The sequence below is a fragment of the Dermochelys coriacea genome, chromosome 2 (assembly GCF_009764565.3).
Source record: "Dermochelys coriacea isolate rDerCor1 chromosome 2, rDerCor1.pri.v4, whole genome shotgun sequence".
In the NCBI taxonomy this organism is placed as follows: domain Eukaryota; kingdom Metazoa; phylum Chordata; order Testudines; family Dermochelyidae; genus Dermochelys; species Dermochelys coriacea.
Window position 1 is genome coordinate 26,394,013 of NC_050069.1, and position 15,847 is coordinate 26,409,859.

The following is a 15,847-nucleotide window of genomic DNA, read 5'->3' on the forward strand; positions in this document are numbered from 1 at the left end:
TTGTTTCTCACCTCTATTTATTTTTTTATTTATTTATTTAATTATTTAAAACATTTTTGCTGTTAACAAGCAATTTATCTCTGGAGACACAAATCCAACAGTTTGAGAACTGCAAAACTAAGCATCTCTGATGGTATCTTCTAGACTGAGCACTGAGTCCCATTGGGTAGATAGAAAGATTAACCTAAATAATCTATACAGAAGCCCCTGGAACCCCATAAAATTGGTCCCTAATCCATGAACTATTGGAACTCATTTACAAAACTTTTCTTAAACATTACATCAATATATTTCTTCATACTATAGAATTAGAATTTATAATCCCTATTCCATGAACAGATATCTTTGAGTTATAACGTATCTTAATTAAAACTATCTTTTTAATAGGTTTTTTCCTCAAAAAGCATTTTATCAAAAAAATCAGATTTAAATTTAAAAAATATGACTTTTTTATTTACTTTTTTTTTAAATCATTGATTTTTATCCACCCTATCAAATGAGAAATAAATAAATGTCCAGAAGAAAGATATTAAAAACTATAACTGTTAGCCAGGTAGGTGGACAGAGCTGGAGGAGCCACATGGCCTCCTTATGTCCTGACACATTATTACATAATATAACTCTCTGCCCAAAGGTGATAGGGGTGCTGGCACTTTTTTCATTGAGGACTTTAATTTTTGCTTGCTTTCAATTGCTAGATTGGCATTGCAGACTGCATTCTTAGATTGTTGTACATCCTTTGTAAATTGCTTTGAGATGTCTTGGTATGATAATGTGCTATAACAATTGAAGTCCTTATTACTGTCTCTCTCACTAGGGGAATTTGAAGGCTGGCATTGATCTATCAGACACTAATTTCCATATTTTGGTATTACATTAACCAATAGACTTCTCTGGTTTATGATTTCACAGAAAGATTTCTTGGACAAGGGGTTATCATCCTTAGTGCTAAGGAGTGCCACCACAAAACTGGGACAAAATGCATGAATTATTGTCATTCTCTACCTGAGAAAGATATATATATTCCTCTGTTGATGATGCTGATAATGATACTGATATATGACAAGTGGAACCCAAAAATGCAGATTTAAAGACAAACTAGTAAGCAAATGAAGCTGAACGTAGAGAGAGGCAAAGGGCTGAGTTTCTTCGAACAAACATCATGTGCCAGATTTTCAGGCAGTGTAAATCAGTCTACCCCCAGCGGGACTACTCGCATTGGACTGGAGAGGCAAGGGCCCCTTTGGAAAGGAGAGAAGATGGGCTTCAGTGGGCTGTGGGGCTCATGGCTGGGCCTAACCACCAGCACTAATACTTTAGGGGCTAAAAGTATTGGGAAAGTTTTTCCTCCCCTAAGATAAAGGGATTGGAAGCACCATTGCCGTTGCTTCATGCTGTGATTCTCTGGTGGACCTGGGTACCTTAGTGCTTGTCCTACCACCATGTTCTGCCATCCTGCTATGTGCTGTCTCTTAATTTAGCATTTCTATTACAGTGGAGTCCAAAAGACCAGTTCAGAATCCCATTGTGCTAGGCACTGTAATTGCACAAGATGATTCAGTCCCTGTCTGGAAGTGCTAACAGTCTTATGTGTATGAATTTAGAATGTTCTGCGTTATGGGCTATCTCAGACCATGACGTCATAATACACTGGCATGCTAAATGTGAATATGAAGCATCCTGCCAGCCCAGGACTCAGATCCATAATTCAATTACATCTGTGCTCAGTCTGTTGCTGTTCAAAGGGATCTTGGGAGGGCAGAGGATGGTCAGGCTGTTCAGCAGTATCCAGGGAAATTTTGCTGTCATCCTATACGCCAGTCTGAGCCTCTACAAACTATGATACCTCAACATGTATAAGACAGATAGAACTTGCCAAACTCATTTTCACTGATGTAAAGCTAAGATTCTGAACCTGGATCGTTGGAGTGGAAAGTAATTAACTCACCAAGTCAGGTATCCCTTTTGCATTTTAAGTCTACCCCATTATGAATCAGATTGTTTTACAGCTGAGGATTTTAATGCAGCAGAATGAGGTTTATTTGCTAGAATGAGGTTATTACATCAATGGAAATCCTTGGGTGACTTTCTTCTTTTTTACTTTTGGATCCAGGCCGTGCATTGCTGAGGCTTACTGACAAGAAGCTTGAACGAATGGGGATTGCCCAGGAGAGCCTACGACAGCACATTTTGCAGCAGGTGCTTCAGCTGAAAGTGAGAGAAGAAGTCCGAAATCTACAATTACTTACACAAGGTAGGAAATAATTTCAGTGTGGGCCTATAAAAAGGTAGTGAAGGTAAAGTTCAAACAAAGACATAAAAGGTGATTTGACTTTCCCCAGTAAGAAATGATTCATGAAGGTCTTATCAACTCCAAATACTTTCCTAGTGGTCCGAGACCCAGACCAGTAGAGTGAACCAAGGGGCAGGGGGTTTCATCAAGGAGAAACAAACAGAACTTTCACACCGTAGCCTGGCCAGTCGTGAAACTGGTTCTTAAAGCTTCTCTGATGCGCACCGCGCCCTCCTGTGCTCTTCTAACCGCCCTCGTGTCTGGCTGTGCGTAACCAGCGGCCAGACGATTTGGCTCAACATCCCACCCCACCATAAATGTCTCCCTCTTACTCTCACAGATATTGTGGAGTGCACAGCAAGCAGTAATAACAGTGGGAACATTGGTTTCGCTGAGGTCTAACCAAGTCAGTAAACTGCGCCAGCGCACTTTTAAACATCCAAATGCACATTTTACCACCATTCTGCACTTGCTCAGCCTGTAGTTGAACAGCTCCTGACTACTGTCCAGGCTGCCTGTGTATGGCTTCATGAGCCATGGCATTAAGGGGTATGCTGGGTCCCTAAGGATAACTATAGGCATTTCAACATCCTCAACAGTTATTTTCTGATCTGGGAATAAAGTCCCTTCCTGCAGCTTTTGAAACAGTCCAGAGTTCCTGAAGATACGAGAGTCGTGTACCTTTCCCGGCCATCTGGCATTGATGTTGGTGAAACGTCCCTTGTGATCCACCAGTGCTTCCAGCACTATTTAAAAGTACCCCTTGTGGTTTATGTACTCGCCGGCTTGGTGCTCTGGTGCCAAGATAGGGATATGGGTTCCATCTATGGCCCCACCCCAGTTAGGGAATCCCATTGCAGCAAAGCCATCCACTATGACCTGCACATTATGCAGGGTCACTACCCTTGATATCAGCAGATCTTTGATTGTGTTGGCTACTTGCATCACAGTAGCCCCCACAATAGATTTGCCCACTCCAAATTGATTCCCGACTGACACAGTAGCTGTCTGGTGTTGCAAGCTTCCGCAGGGCTATTGCCACTCACTTCTCAACTGTGAGGGCTGCTCTCATCTTGGTATTCTTGCGCCTCAGGGCAGGGGAAAGGAAGTCATAAAGTTCCATGAAAGTGCCCTTACACATGTGAAAGTTTCGCAGCCACTGGGAATCGTCCCAGACTTGCAACACTATGCGGTCCCACCAGTCTGTGCTTGTTTCCCGAGCCCAGAATCTGCGTTCCACCGCATGAACCTGCCCCATTAGCACCATGATGCCCACATTGGCAGGGCCCATGCTTTGAGAGAAGTCTGTGTCCATGTCCTCATCACTCTCGTCACCGCGCTGACGTCGCCTACTCACCTGATTTTGCTTTGCCAGGTTCTGGTGCTGCATATACTGCTGGATAATGCGTGTGGTGTTTAACGTGCTCCTAATTGCCAAAATGATCTGAGTGGGCTCCATGCTTGCCGTGCTATGGTGTCTGTACAGAAAAAAGGTGCAGAACGATTGTCTGCCGTTGCTGTGACAGAGGGAAGGGATACTGACAACATGGCTTACAGGGTTGGCTTACAGGGAATTAAAATCAGCAAAGGGGGTGGCTTTGCGAGATACAGAATGGCCCCCTCAAGGATAGAACTCAAAACTGGGTTTAGCAGGCCATTGATTTCACGGAGGAAGGGAGGAGAAAATGAATACAAAACAAATCTGGTCTATTTCTTGTTTTGATCCACTTCATCTATCTTTATACATCTTTCTGGCAGCAGACTGTGCAGTACGACCGCTAGCCATTGTCATCTCCTGGGTGCTCGGCAGAAGACGGTGAAGTATGACTGCTGGCCATCGTCTTCTGCTGGCTGCAGATTAAAAGACAGTGCACAGCCGGTAGGACTGAATCGCCATGAGATGAAACTTAAAAGGGAAATGACCTGGCTGAATCACTCCCATGTTTGCCCAGGCACCCCGACCTCATCGAGGTCAGTTAAAAGAGCACCCAGGACTATGTCGACGACGGCTACCAGTCATACTGCACTGTCTGCTGCCAAAAGGCAATAAACTGCTGCTGTGTAGCAATGCAGTACCGCATCTGCCAGCACCCAGGAGACATACGGTGAGGGTTAGCTGAGCGGGCTCCATGCTTTCCATGGTATGGCATCTGTACAGGTAACTCAAGAAAAAAGGTGCAAAACGATTGTCTGCCCTTGCTTTCACGGAAGGAGGGAGGGAAGGGGGGCCTGACAATATGTGCCCAGAACCACCCGCAACAATGTTTTAGCCCCATCAGGCATTGGGACTCCCCTCAGTCTTCACTGCCCATTTGAATTCTGGGTAGAACTGTGGGATAGCTACTCACAGTGCAACACTCCGGAAGTCGATGGTTGCCTCGGTACTGTGGACATACTCCGCTGACTACATGCCCTTAGAGCATTTGTGTGGGGACATACACAATCGACTGTATATAGACGCTTTCTACAAAACCGATTTCTATAAATTTGACCCAATTTCATAGTGTAGACATACCCTAAGGAGATGGTGCCCAAGGTCCTCAAATGTTTAGTGGTCCATCTCTTCCTCAAAAAATCTCTTCAAACCATTGCTTGCCAATTTCCACCCTGTCTCAACATGTCCCATTAGAGGGAATGTGATTTGAGAGGTGGCTGGATTTTTAGTTCCAGTTTTAACTCAATACCAAACATGCTGGAAGTTTCCCCCACATGTTTATGTCTATTGATGGAAGGTGAGACTATGCTTGTAAGGACCATTAATGATCCACTGGCTTTCAATTTTGAGTCAATTAGTTATTATAATCCTGCTGACCTCTCAGTAACTCTTGATTGGCCATGGGGCATTGCTTTAGGGTATATCTACACTTCAAGTTGGGGGTGCGATTCCCAGTTTGAGGAGACATACTTGTGCTAGCTCTCATCCAGCTTGTGCACTGAAAGAGTGTAGCCGTGGCAGTATGAGGGGCAGGGGCTGGCTAGCTTCCCCAAGTACATGCCTATCCAAGACCCCAGGCACATACTGGGCCAACTAGCCCATCCCATTGCTCACACTGCCATGGCTACCCTCATTTTCAGCATGCTAACTGGATGAGAGTTCATGCGGGTTTGTCTCCTCAAACTGGGAATTGCACTCCCAGCTCAGAGTATAGCCATACCCATAGTGACTAATGGGTGTTGCAGTCTTGACTGAGACTACTCTCTAGTAGCTCCACTGGGAGCTTGACAGGTCAACTGGTGGTATCAGTGATCAAGGATCAATCAGTAAGATTGACATTTCAAGTGATTTCATGTGGCACCCTCCAAGATTTTAGCCTGTTTCCCATGCTGTTGCAGAAACACATGCAGCCTTTGGTAAAATCACATATAAACACAGGATAGAATATCATGAATCTGCTGCTGATAGATAAATAGATGCAAGTCTCTTGTCCTGAGCAGACATCTGAGTAGTCTGGTCTCTGTCTTGGGAGCTTAGGTAGACAAAGTATCCCTCTAGATGCCCCCTTATTCTCTACCTAGAAGAGAGTCTTACAGATGGGTAAGAATAATCATTATGAAGAGGTTCCCCCCATTTGTTTTGTGAAAGGAACCTGTTTGGAAGTGGTCAGATTAAAAATTGTGATATGATTTTTAGTACACATTTTCCATAGAAAGCCATGTGTCTGTTGAATATTCAGCTAAATTGGTTCGCTCTCCCTCCCCCAGTTGCCCAGTTCTCAGGCTGTGTCTAAATTTATCCAGCAATAGCTTAGCAACAGCAGTACATACCTTCATAACCACAAGCCCTTATTAAAGTAATGTCCTCTTAGTACTCGTCTACCAGAGTTTCTTCTTTGTAGCTGTTAGGGAATTCAGGGCACACCTTCATCCTGATGAGTATTGCATCTACGGTCGGACACCTTCTGCCTTTTAGGAATTTCACCTCCATACCTTAGGTCAGAAGGTGACCATGGTTACCCTGTGGTGGCCTCTAAAGTTTGAAGTTATTCTAGATAATTGGTGTGAGAGAAAAAGGTTACCCTCATTGCACAATTTTGATGCTATTTAAAGGAAGGAAGTAGGGCATATAGTTAACAAACCCCTGCCTGAAGTTATTCAATGCATAGGCTGGCCTCTAAGTACTCTGATCCTAATCCAAAACAGTTCAGTGAAATCAGTGGAAACACTCCCATTGACTTCAGTGGACTTTCAATCAGATCCTGACTGAGGTTAGGATCCAGTCAAAGAACAGTGAAGATTAAAAAGATGCATTACATAATATTTATATATAATGTAATTTATTTTAATAAGTGTTTTTCATCTACCTTCCATACAGAAAGTTCATATGTAAATTTTGATTGACAGATAGCAATTGCACTATGTACGGCCTTCCTCCATACTTCTGTTGTTGTAACTTACTTACAAACCCATTTCACGCTCCGTCATTCAATGCACGCTGTCCAGGCTGTGCTGGAGATCTGACAGCAGCAGTATAGAATCATAGAATCATAGAATATCAGGGTTGGAAGGGACCCCAGAAGGTCATCTAGTCCAACCCCCTGCTCAAAGCAGGACCAAGTCCCAGTTAATTCATCCTAGCCAGGGCTTTGTCAAGCCTGACCTTAAAAACCTCTAAGGAAGGAGATTCTACCACCTCCCTAGGTAACGCATTCCAGTGTTTCACCACCCTCTTAGTGAAAAAGTTTTTCCTAATATCCAATCTAAACCTCCCCCATTGCAACTTGAGACCATTACTCCTCGTTCTGTCATCTGCTACCATTGAGAACAGTCTAGAGCCATCCTCTTTGAAACCCCCTTTCAGGTAGTTGAAAGCAGCTATCAAATCCCCCCTCATTCTTCTCTTCTGCAGACTAAACAATCCCAGCTCCCTCAGCCTCTCCTCATAAGTCATGTGCTCTAGACCCCTAATCATTTTTGTTGCCCTTCGCTGTACTCTTTCCAATTTATCCACATCCACATTGTAGTGTGGGGCCCAAAACTGGACACAGTACTCCAGATGAGGCCTCACCAGTGTCGAATAGAGGGGAACGATCACGTCCCTCGATCTGCTCGCTATGCCCCTACTTATACATCCCAAAATGCCATTGGCCTTCTTGGCAACAAGGGCACACTGCTGACTCATATCCAGCTTCTCGTCAACTGTCACCCCTAGGTCCTTTTCCGCAGAACTGCTGCCGAGCCATTCGGTCCCTAGTCTGTAGCGGTGCATTGGATTCTTCCATCCTAAGTGCAGGACCCTGCACTTATCCTTATTGAACCTCATTAGATTTCTTTTGGCCCAATCTTCCAATTTGTCTAGGTCCTTCTGTATCCTATCCCTCCCCTCCAGCGTATCTACCACTCCTCCCAGTTTAGTATCATCCGCAAATTTGCTGAGAGTGCAATCCACACCATCCTCCAGATCATTTATGAAGATATTGAACAAAACGGGCCCCAGGACCGACCCCTGGGGCACTCCACTTGACACCGGCTGCCAACTAGACATGGAGCCATTGATCACTACCCGTTGAGCCCGACAATCTAGCCAGCTTTCTACCCACCTTATAGTGCATTCATCCAGCCCATACTTCCTTAACTTGCTGACAAGAATGCTGTGGGAGACCGTGTCAAAAGCTTTGCTAAAGTCAAGAAACAATACATCCACTGCTTTGCCTTCATCCACAGAACCAGTAATCTCATCATAAAAGGCGATTAGATTAGTCAGGCATGACCTTCCCTTGGTGAATCCATGCTGACTGTTCCTGATCACTTTCCTCTCCTCTAAGTGCTTCAGGATTGATTCTTTGAGGACCTGCTCCATGATTTTTCCAGGGACTGAGGTGAGGCTGACCGGCCTGTAGTTCCCAGGATCCTCCTTCTTCCCTTTTTTAAAGATGGGCACTACATTAGCCTTTTTCCAGTCATCCGGGACTTCCCCCGTTCGCCACGAGTTTTCAAAGATAATGGCCAAGGGCTCTGCAATCACAGCCGCCAATTCCCTCAGCACTCTCGGATGCAATTCGTCCGGCCCCATGGACTTGTGCACGTCCAGCTTTTCTAAATAGTCCCTAACCACCTCTATCTCTACAGAGGGCTGGCCATCTCTTCCCCATTTTGTGATGCCCAGCACAGCAGTCTGGGAGCTGACCTTGTTAGTGAAAACAGAGGCAAAAAAAGCATTGAGTACATTAGCTTTTTCCACATCCTCTGTCACTAGCTTGCCTCCCTCATTCAGTAAGGGGCCCACGCTTTCCTTGGCTTTCTTCTTGTTGCCAACATACCTGAAGAAACCCTTCTTGTTACTCTTGACATCTCTTGCTAGCTGCAGCTCCAGGTGCGATTTGGCCCTCCTGATATCTTTCCTACATGCCCGAGCAATATTTTTATACTCTTCCCTGGTCATATGTCCAACCTTCCACTTCTTGTAAGCTTCTTTTTTATGTTTAAGATCCGCTAAGATTTCACCATTAAGCCAAGCTGGTCGCCTGCCATATTTACTATTCTTTCGACTCATCGGGATGGTTTGTCCCTGTAACCTCAACAGGGATTCCTTGAAATACAGCCAGCTCTCCTGGACTCCCTTCCCTTTCATGTTAGTCCCCCAGGGGATCCTGGCCATCTGTTCCCTGAGGGAGTCAAAGTCTGCTTTCCTGAAGTCCAGGGTCCGTATCCTGCTGCTTACCTTTCTTCCCTGCGTCAGGATCCTGAACTCAACCAACTCATGGTCACTGCCTCCCAGATTCCCATCCACTTTTGCTTCCCCCACTAATTCTACCCGGTTTGTGAGCAGCAGGTCAAGAAAAGCGCTCCCCCTAGTTGGCTCCCCTTGCACTTGCACCAGGAAATTGTCCCCTACGCTTTCCAAAAACTTCCTGGATTGTCTATGCACCGCTGTATTGCTCTCCCAGCAGATATCAGGAAAATTAAAGTCACCCATGAGAATCAGGGCATGCGATCTAGTAGCTTCCGTGAGTTGCCGGAAGAAAGCCTCATCCACCTCATCCCCCTGGTCCGGTGGTCTATAGCAGACTCCCACCATGACATCACTCTTGTTGCACACACTTCTAAACTTAATCCAGAGACACTCAGGTTTTTCCACAGTTTCGTACCGGAGCTCTGAGCAGTCATACTGCTCCCTTACATACAGTGCTACTCCCCCACCTTTTCTGCCCTGCCTGTCCTTCCTGAACAGTTTATAACCATCCATGACTGTACTCCAGTCATGTGAGTTATCCCACCAAGTCTCTGTTATTCCAATCACGTCATAATTCCTTGACATCACCAGGACCTCCAGTTCTCCCTGCTTGTTTCCAAGGCTTTGTGCATTTGTATATAAGCACTTGAGATAACCTGTTGATCGCCCCTCATTCCCAGTATGAGGCAGGAGCCCTCCCCTCACAGACATTCCTGCCTGTGCTTCCTCCCGGTATCCCGCTTTCCCACTTACCTCAGGGCTTTGGTCTCCTTCCCCCGGTGAACCTAGTTTAAAGCCCTCCTCACTAGGTTAGCCAGCCTGCTGGCAAAGATGTTCTTCCCTCTCTTCGTAAGATGGAGCCCGTCTCTGCCCAGCACTCCTCCTTCATGGAACACCATCCCATGGTCAAAGAATCCAAAGCCTTCTCTCCGACACCACCTGCGTAGCCATTCGTTGACCTCCACGATTCGACGGTCCCTACCCAGGCCTTTTCCTTCCACGGGGAGGATGGACAAGAACACCACTTGCGCCTCCAACTCCTTTATCCTTCTTCCCAGAGCCACGTAGTCCGCAGTGATCCGCTCAAGGTCATTCTTGGCAGTATCATTGGTGCCCACGTGGAGAAGCAGGAAGGGGTAGCGATCCGAGGGCTTGATGAGTCTCGGCAGTCTCTCCGTCACATCACGAATCTTAGCCCCTGGCAAGCAGCAGACTTCTCGGTTTCCCGGTCAGGGCGGCAGATAGATGACTCAGTCCCCCGGAGGAGAGAGTCCCCGACCACCACCACCCGCCTTCTCCTCTTGGGAGTGGTGGTCGTGGAACCCCCAACCTCAGGACATCGCATCTCATGCCTCCCAACCAGCGGAGTCTCCTTCTGCTTTCTCCCCCCAGACATATCATCTGGTCCACTCTCCGCATTGGTACCTGTGGAGAGAACATGAAAGCGGTTAGTTACCTGTGTCTGTGTTACTGGAACCCGGACATTCCGCTTACCTCTTCTGGAGGTCACATGTTGCCAAGCTTCTTCACTGGCCTCTTGGCTCCTCTGTGCAACCTGCTCTATATCTTTAGAGCTTTGTGCCCCTAGAAGGCTATCCTGAGTTTGGTCCAGAAAATCCTCAGTCTCTCGTATACAACGCAGGGTCGTTACCTGTTGCTCCAGACCTTCAATCTTCTCTTCCAATATGGAGACCAGCTTGCACTTTGTACAGACAAAGTCGCTTCTGTCCTGTGGAAGAAAGACAAACATGGCACATCCAGTGCAGGTCACAACAGCTGAACCCCCCCTTCCATATCACCTACCTACTATGAGCTTCCTCAGAGACGTTGGCAAGATGTAAGCCTCACTGGGCTCACTCCAGGCGAACTCCCAGGCAAACTCCTGCTGTGAGCTGCTCTGCTGTCCCCGCTGCTCCGCTGGTTCGCTGCCGCTCAGCTGGTTCGCGAGGCTCTGGCTATTTTTAAACAGCCAGGCTTCCCTGACGCAAACACACAGACACCCTAATGCCCACCCCCTGTATTATGTGTTGTGTAATTGAATACTATTAGGGTTCCTTCCCCACTCTGAACTTTAGGGTACTGATGTGGGGACCCGCATGAAAAACCCCCTAAACTTATTTTTACCAGCTTTGTTTAAAAGCTTTCCCAAGGCACAAACTTCTCCTTGTCCTTGAACAGTATGCTTCGACCATCGAGTGATTTAGACAAAGAACAGGGAAAAGACCACTTGGAGTTCCTATTTCTCCAAAATATCTCCCGAAACCCTTACACTCCCTTTGCTGGGGAGGCTTGAGAATAAACAAGATGAGCACAGACCAGTCTTGGATTTTTAACACCCAAAAAACCCAATCAGATTTTTAAAAAACAGAACTTTATTAGAAGAACAAAAAAAGATAAGAGAACCACTCTGTAAGATCAGAATGTAAGATAATCTTACAGGCAGTCAGATTTAAAACATAGAGAATCCTTCTAGGCAAAACCTTAAGTTACAAAAAGACACAAAAACAGGAATACACATTTCCTCTAGCACAGCGAATTTCACAAGCCAAAACAAAGAAAACCTAACGCATTTTCTAGCTAGATTACTTACCAACTTTACAGGAGTTGGAGGCTTACATCCTTGATCTGTTCCCGGCAAAGGTATCACACAGACAGACAAAAGCCTTTTTCCCCCTCCTCCAGATTTGAAAGTATCTTGTCCCCTCACTGGACATTTTGGGTCAGGTGCCAGTCAGGTTACCCGAGCTTCTTAACCCTTGACAGGTAAAAGGACTTTGCCTCTGGCCAGGAGGGATTTTATAGCACTGTATACAGAAAGGTGGTTATCCTTCTCTTTATATTTATGACAAAGGCAGTATTTTGAATTTCAGTGGGACTGTTCTTGTGAGTATGGGCTGCCTGATTGGGCCCATTATCAGCAGAAATGTTATGCCGACCTCCACTGAGATAGAAGGGCTTCCTCACCTGACCGAGCTTTTCCGCAAGAAACCCAGCGAGGTCATGGAACTCATTTGGCAAAATATCTGCAGATGTCTCATGGGGAGAGCTGCTCAGGGCTGGAATCATCATTATTATATTGTTTCTTCCCTCATCCTGATTCATAAGAGCCAAAAAAACATGTCTTACATAACTACACAGTGATGGCGTGAAGCTAATTTTGGATTTTCAATGCTAGTCCAGCTCATAGCTAGCATAGAGAGAAGATGTCCCATTAGCATTGGCATATCAGACCTATGTGGAATACTGTGATTTTGAACAAAATGTTTTTAGACAGGGATCTGCTAATGGTGCTTGGATTTAGGTTCTGTGCCATACCTGCACTCTGCATACTTTTAAGGTGACATTATGCCCATTTATAAGTTGCTCGGAGAGTTTCAAACTGGGCTAAAAGAAAAGGAGTACTTGTGGCACCTTAGAGACTAACAAATTTATTAGAGCATAAGCTTTCGTGAGCTACAGCTCACTTCATCGGATGGGCTAAGTGCTACTTGAAGTTAACCAGCTGATCACAGAAATTGATGCTAATTCTGTAGGAAGATTTCCCCTGATAACAAAATACATTAGATTAGGGCCATATGCCTCATTATAAGGGATTGCTACTGTTGATGCTTGTTGGCATTATACAATCAGTGAATGCCTCATCCTGTGCTGGTGCTCAGCTTCTAAAGAGGGTATGTGCACATTGTTAACCAGGGTAAATTACTCACAGCTACAAATAAACATTATCCCCCACCCTTGCTAAGGAGTAGTCCAGTTCCAAATCCACTGAGGTATCCTAGTAATGCATCTGCCTTAGATTAATTTAAGTGACCCTAAAGGTCCATCTTATCTTTTTGAGGGATGTAGGAAAACTGCTGCCCAATGATGGTGTGACGTTGCACCCCATAATGCTTTATAGAAATATGCTTATGAATGCAAATATAATGTAACTGGAATAGGTTTTATGCTAGATATGCCATGTAACATATCTTTGTAAAGGTTATGATCGACTGAATATATTCATCCTATTTGTATGCATGTATCATTTTTATATCTGAAGGTATGAGCATTGGCTCTATGCTTGTATTTAAAGCGTTTGCTGTAGGAAGAACATAAGGCAGATTTGGTCAACATAGTGTGAAGGGATAATTCAAGTAATTGGGAGTTCTTAACTAACAGAGGACTTTGTGAGACGTCAATCCAATCTGAGCTTTCCTAGGAACGTTCAAACTAACATGTAAACAATGGCGCCGGCCTCCAAAAAGCTGAATCATTCATAGACATGTGACTTGCCCAGGTGGCTAGAGACCCCATCTTGTGGCTCTTATGTTGCACAAGAGAAAGACTATATAAGGCCCTGGACACCCCTCCATTTTGTCTTCATCTGGCTCAAAAGATAGCCTCTCCACCCCAAAGAGATGCCTGAAAGAAACTGGAACAAAGGACGGTAACTACGGGAGATGTGAGTGATTGCTGGACCCAGACTAGGAAGGAGTCTAGTCTTTCAAAGAATTTTTTTGGAACATCTCTGAGGGTGAGATTTACCTGCATTTAGTTTCCTACTGTATTAGGCTTAGACTTGCGTTTTTTATTTTATTTTGCTTGGTAACTTATTTCATTCTGTCTCTTATTACTTGGAACCACTTAAATCTTACTTTTTATATTTAATAAAACCACTTTTCACTTATTAATTAACCCAGAGCAAGTAATTAAGACCTGGGGGAGCAAACAGCTGTGCATATCTCTATTAGTGTTATAGAGGGTGGACAATTTATGAGTTTACCCTTTATAAGTTTTGTACAGAGTAAAATGGATTTATTTGAGGTTTGGACCCCACTGGGAACTGGCTATCTGGGGGTTGGAGACTGGAGCACTTCTTAATCTGTTTTCAGTTAAGCCTGCAGCTTTTGGGGGATGTGGTTCAGACCTGGGTCTGTGTTTGTAGCAGGCTAGCATGTCTGGCTTGGCAAGACAGGGTACTGAAGTCCCAAGCTGCCAGGGAAAACAGGCTCGGAGGTAGTCCCAGCACATCAGGTGGCAGTCCCAAGGGTATCTCTGTGACCCAACCCGTCACAGATGGGTTTATCTTCCCCAAATAACTTTTAAGAAACCCTATCAGAATTTTTCCTTCTGTGTTAGACAAAAATCCCTGTTTTAAGAGCTTTGCAACATTGTGAGCCTTTGGATAGCAGGGTATAGGGAGCAATGATGAAACCTCAAAAAGTTCAGCAGTTTGTTTTTGTTTCGATGCCAAAATATTTGACGAGCTCCTTTACTGCTTTCCCCTACTCTTTGCCACCTTCCTTGCTGGTGGGGAAAGCCTCCTAGGATGTGGAGACTCTGAACACTGATCTGTAATTACCAGTCTCCTCTTCGATGAAACCCCACTCAGCTTCCTTTCCTTTCTCCTCCTCTTCCTCTGAACCTCCAGCACAGTTTATGCACTTAAATGAATTCAGGACTCTTCTCCCTCTTACTCTTCAATTTACTTGCATCACCGTACTGTGGGAAGTTCCACAGTCTTTATCCCCTTTCCCCATAAGCAGGAGGCATTGGTACTAGACTCACTGTTGTCCCTTTCTGAATTACATACATGAAGGCTTCCCTACTTGTGATGCCTCGGCATGCACAACATGCTTGGAGCTGTTCACCCTAGGGTATCACTCTCATAGATGATTTAAAGTGTAACAGAAGCAGACCATGTCTTGCCATCAGAAGGTTAGAGGACAATGGAGAAAAGTCAACTGATTTAACCCACCCCATTGCATCCCCAGTGCTTACTTGGAAAGGGACTCGGGGGGTAGGGGGGAGGAATCCTACAAAAGGAGTCTGAGACTAAGAGGAGATAGATGAGGAAGAACACCTTGATGAAAAGGGGGAGACTGTATATGTGGCAGTTCATTCAAATATTCTCTCTTTCTCTGTGCCATGTAGACAATGTAGGTGTAGGACAATTAGTTCCTTGACTGCCTTGATCAACTTGTACTGCCAGAGGTGGGAGCATTATGCTGTCTTCCATGGCCAGAAGGCAAGTCACTGAGACTAGGGATTAAAGATCCCCAGTGTTACACTTGAAAGGTCTCTCATATTATTTCTCCAAAAGGCCAGTCTATTATTTTCTTCCCCAGCAGGAGTCTGGGCACCAGATTTTGGCACCTCGGGAATCCTGGATTCCTTTCACCTGAGATACTTGTTTTTCTTCCTCTTACGGTACAGCGGATGTTGCTATTGTCACAACTTTGGGTAGGGAATTTACTAGCCTTTCTGGACTGTGGCCCGTAAAAAGGAAGCACATAACCCTTTTGGAATCTTGTTTTCATGTTTGTGTTTCGTTGTCCCTGGCATTGCATTATCTGAATTGCATGACAATCCTTTTTACTCAGTTACTGTGTGTCTCCCTCTTTTGTTATCATTATCCTGTCCTGACCGTATGCTTTTCCACCACCTGAAACAAACAGTTTCTACCACAATCAGGAAGGGCCTTGTTTCTGTTCCTTATAGCAAAATAACTATGCAAATGTTTCCTGCGTATGCTGCATGCATGGCATCTATCCAAAACAAAAAACCTTGATGTTTCAGAGAAGCTGACACAAACCTAATTCCCTAGAGATTTCCTTTTCCCTATGGCTCTTTGTTGTCGGCAATCTCTGAGAAATCTCGTAGAATGGATCCTGAGGAACGGAATGGAATGGCTACGTCCCATGCCACAGGATCAGAAGTGTATTCCATAGTGGTTTTTATTTTGAGGTAGTGGCTCAGGATATTAGGGCTTGTCTACATGGTGCATTAGTCCATACCACAGAGGGTGTAAAGTCTATTGCGCACTAGTATGTTGGGCACCAGTTGGCCCATGCGGACCCTGATGGCACGCACTTAAAGTTTTGTAGTGCATGTTACCATAAGGC

The 15,847-nt window shown here is 45.1% G+C and overlaps 1 protein-coding gene across 7 annotated transcripts in view; it reads left to right on the plus strand.

Moving 5' to 3' along the window:
* Positions 1 to 15,847, plus strand: part of SAMD12 (sterile alpha motif domain containing 12) — a 248,251-nt gene that overhangs the window by 131,284 nt on the left and 101,120 nt on the right. For all 7 annotated transcript variants that reach the window (XR_006278676.1, XR_006278677.1, XM_038392676.2 and 4 more), the window contains one exon: positions 2,114 to 2,254. Coding sequence is in view for 5 of the 7 variants with exons in the window: in XM_038392676.2 (XP_038248604.1) it covers positions 2,114 to 2,254 (141 nt within the window). In the remaining 2 variants the exon portion in view is untranslated. The remainder of the gene's footprint in view (positions 1 to 2,113; positions 2,255 to 15,847) is intronic.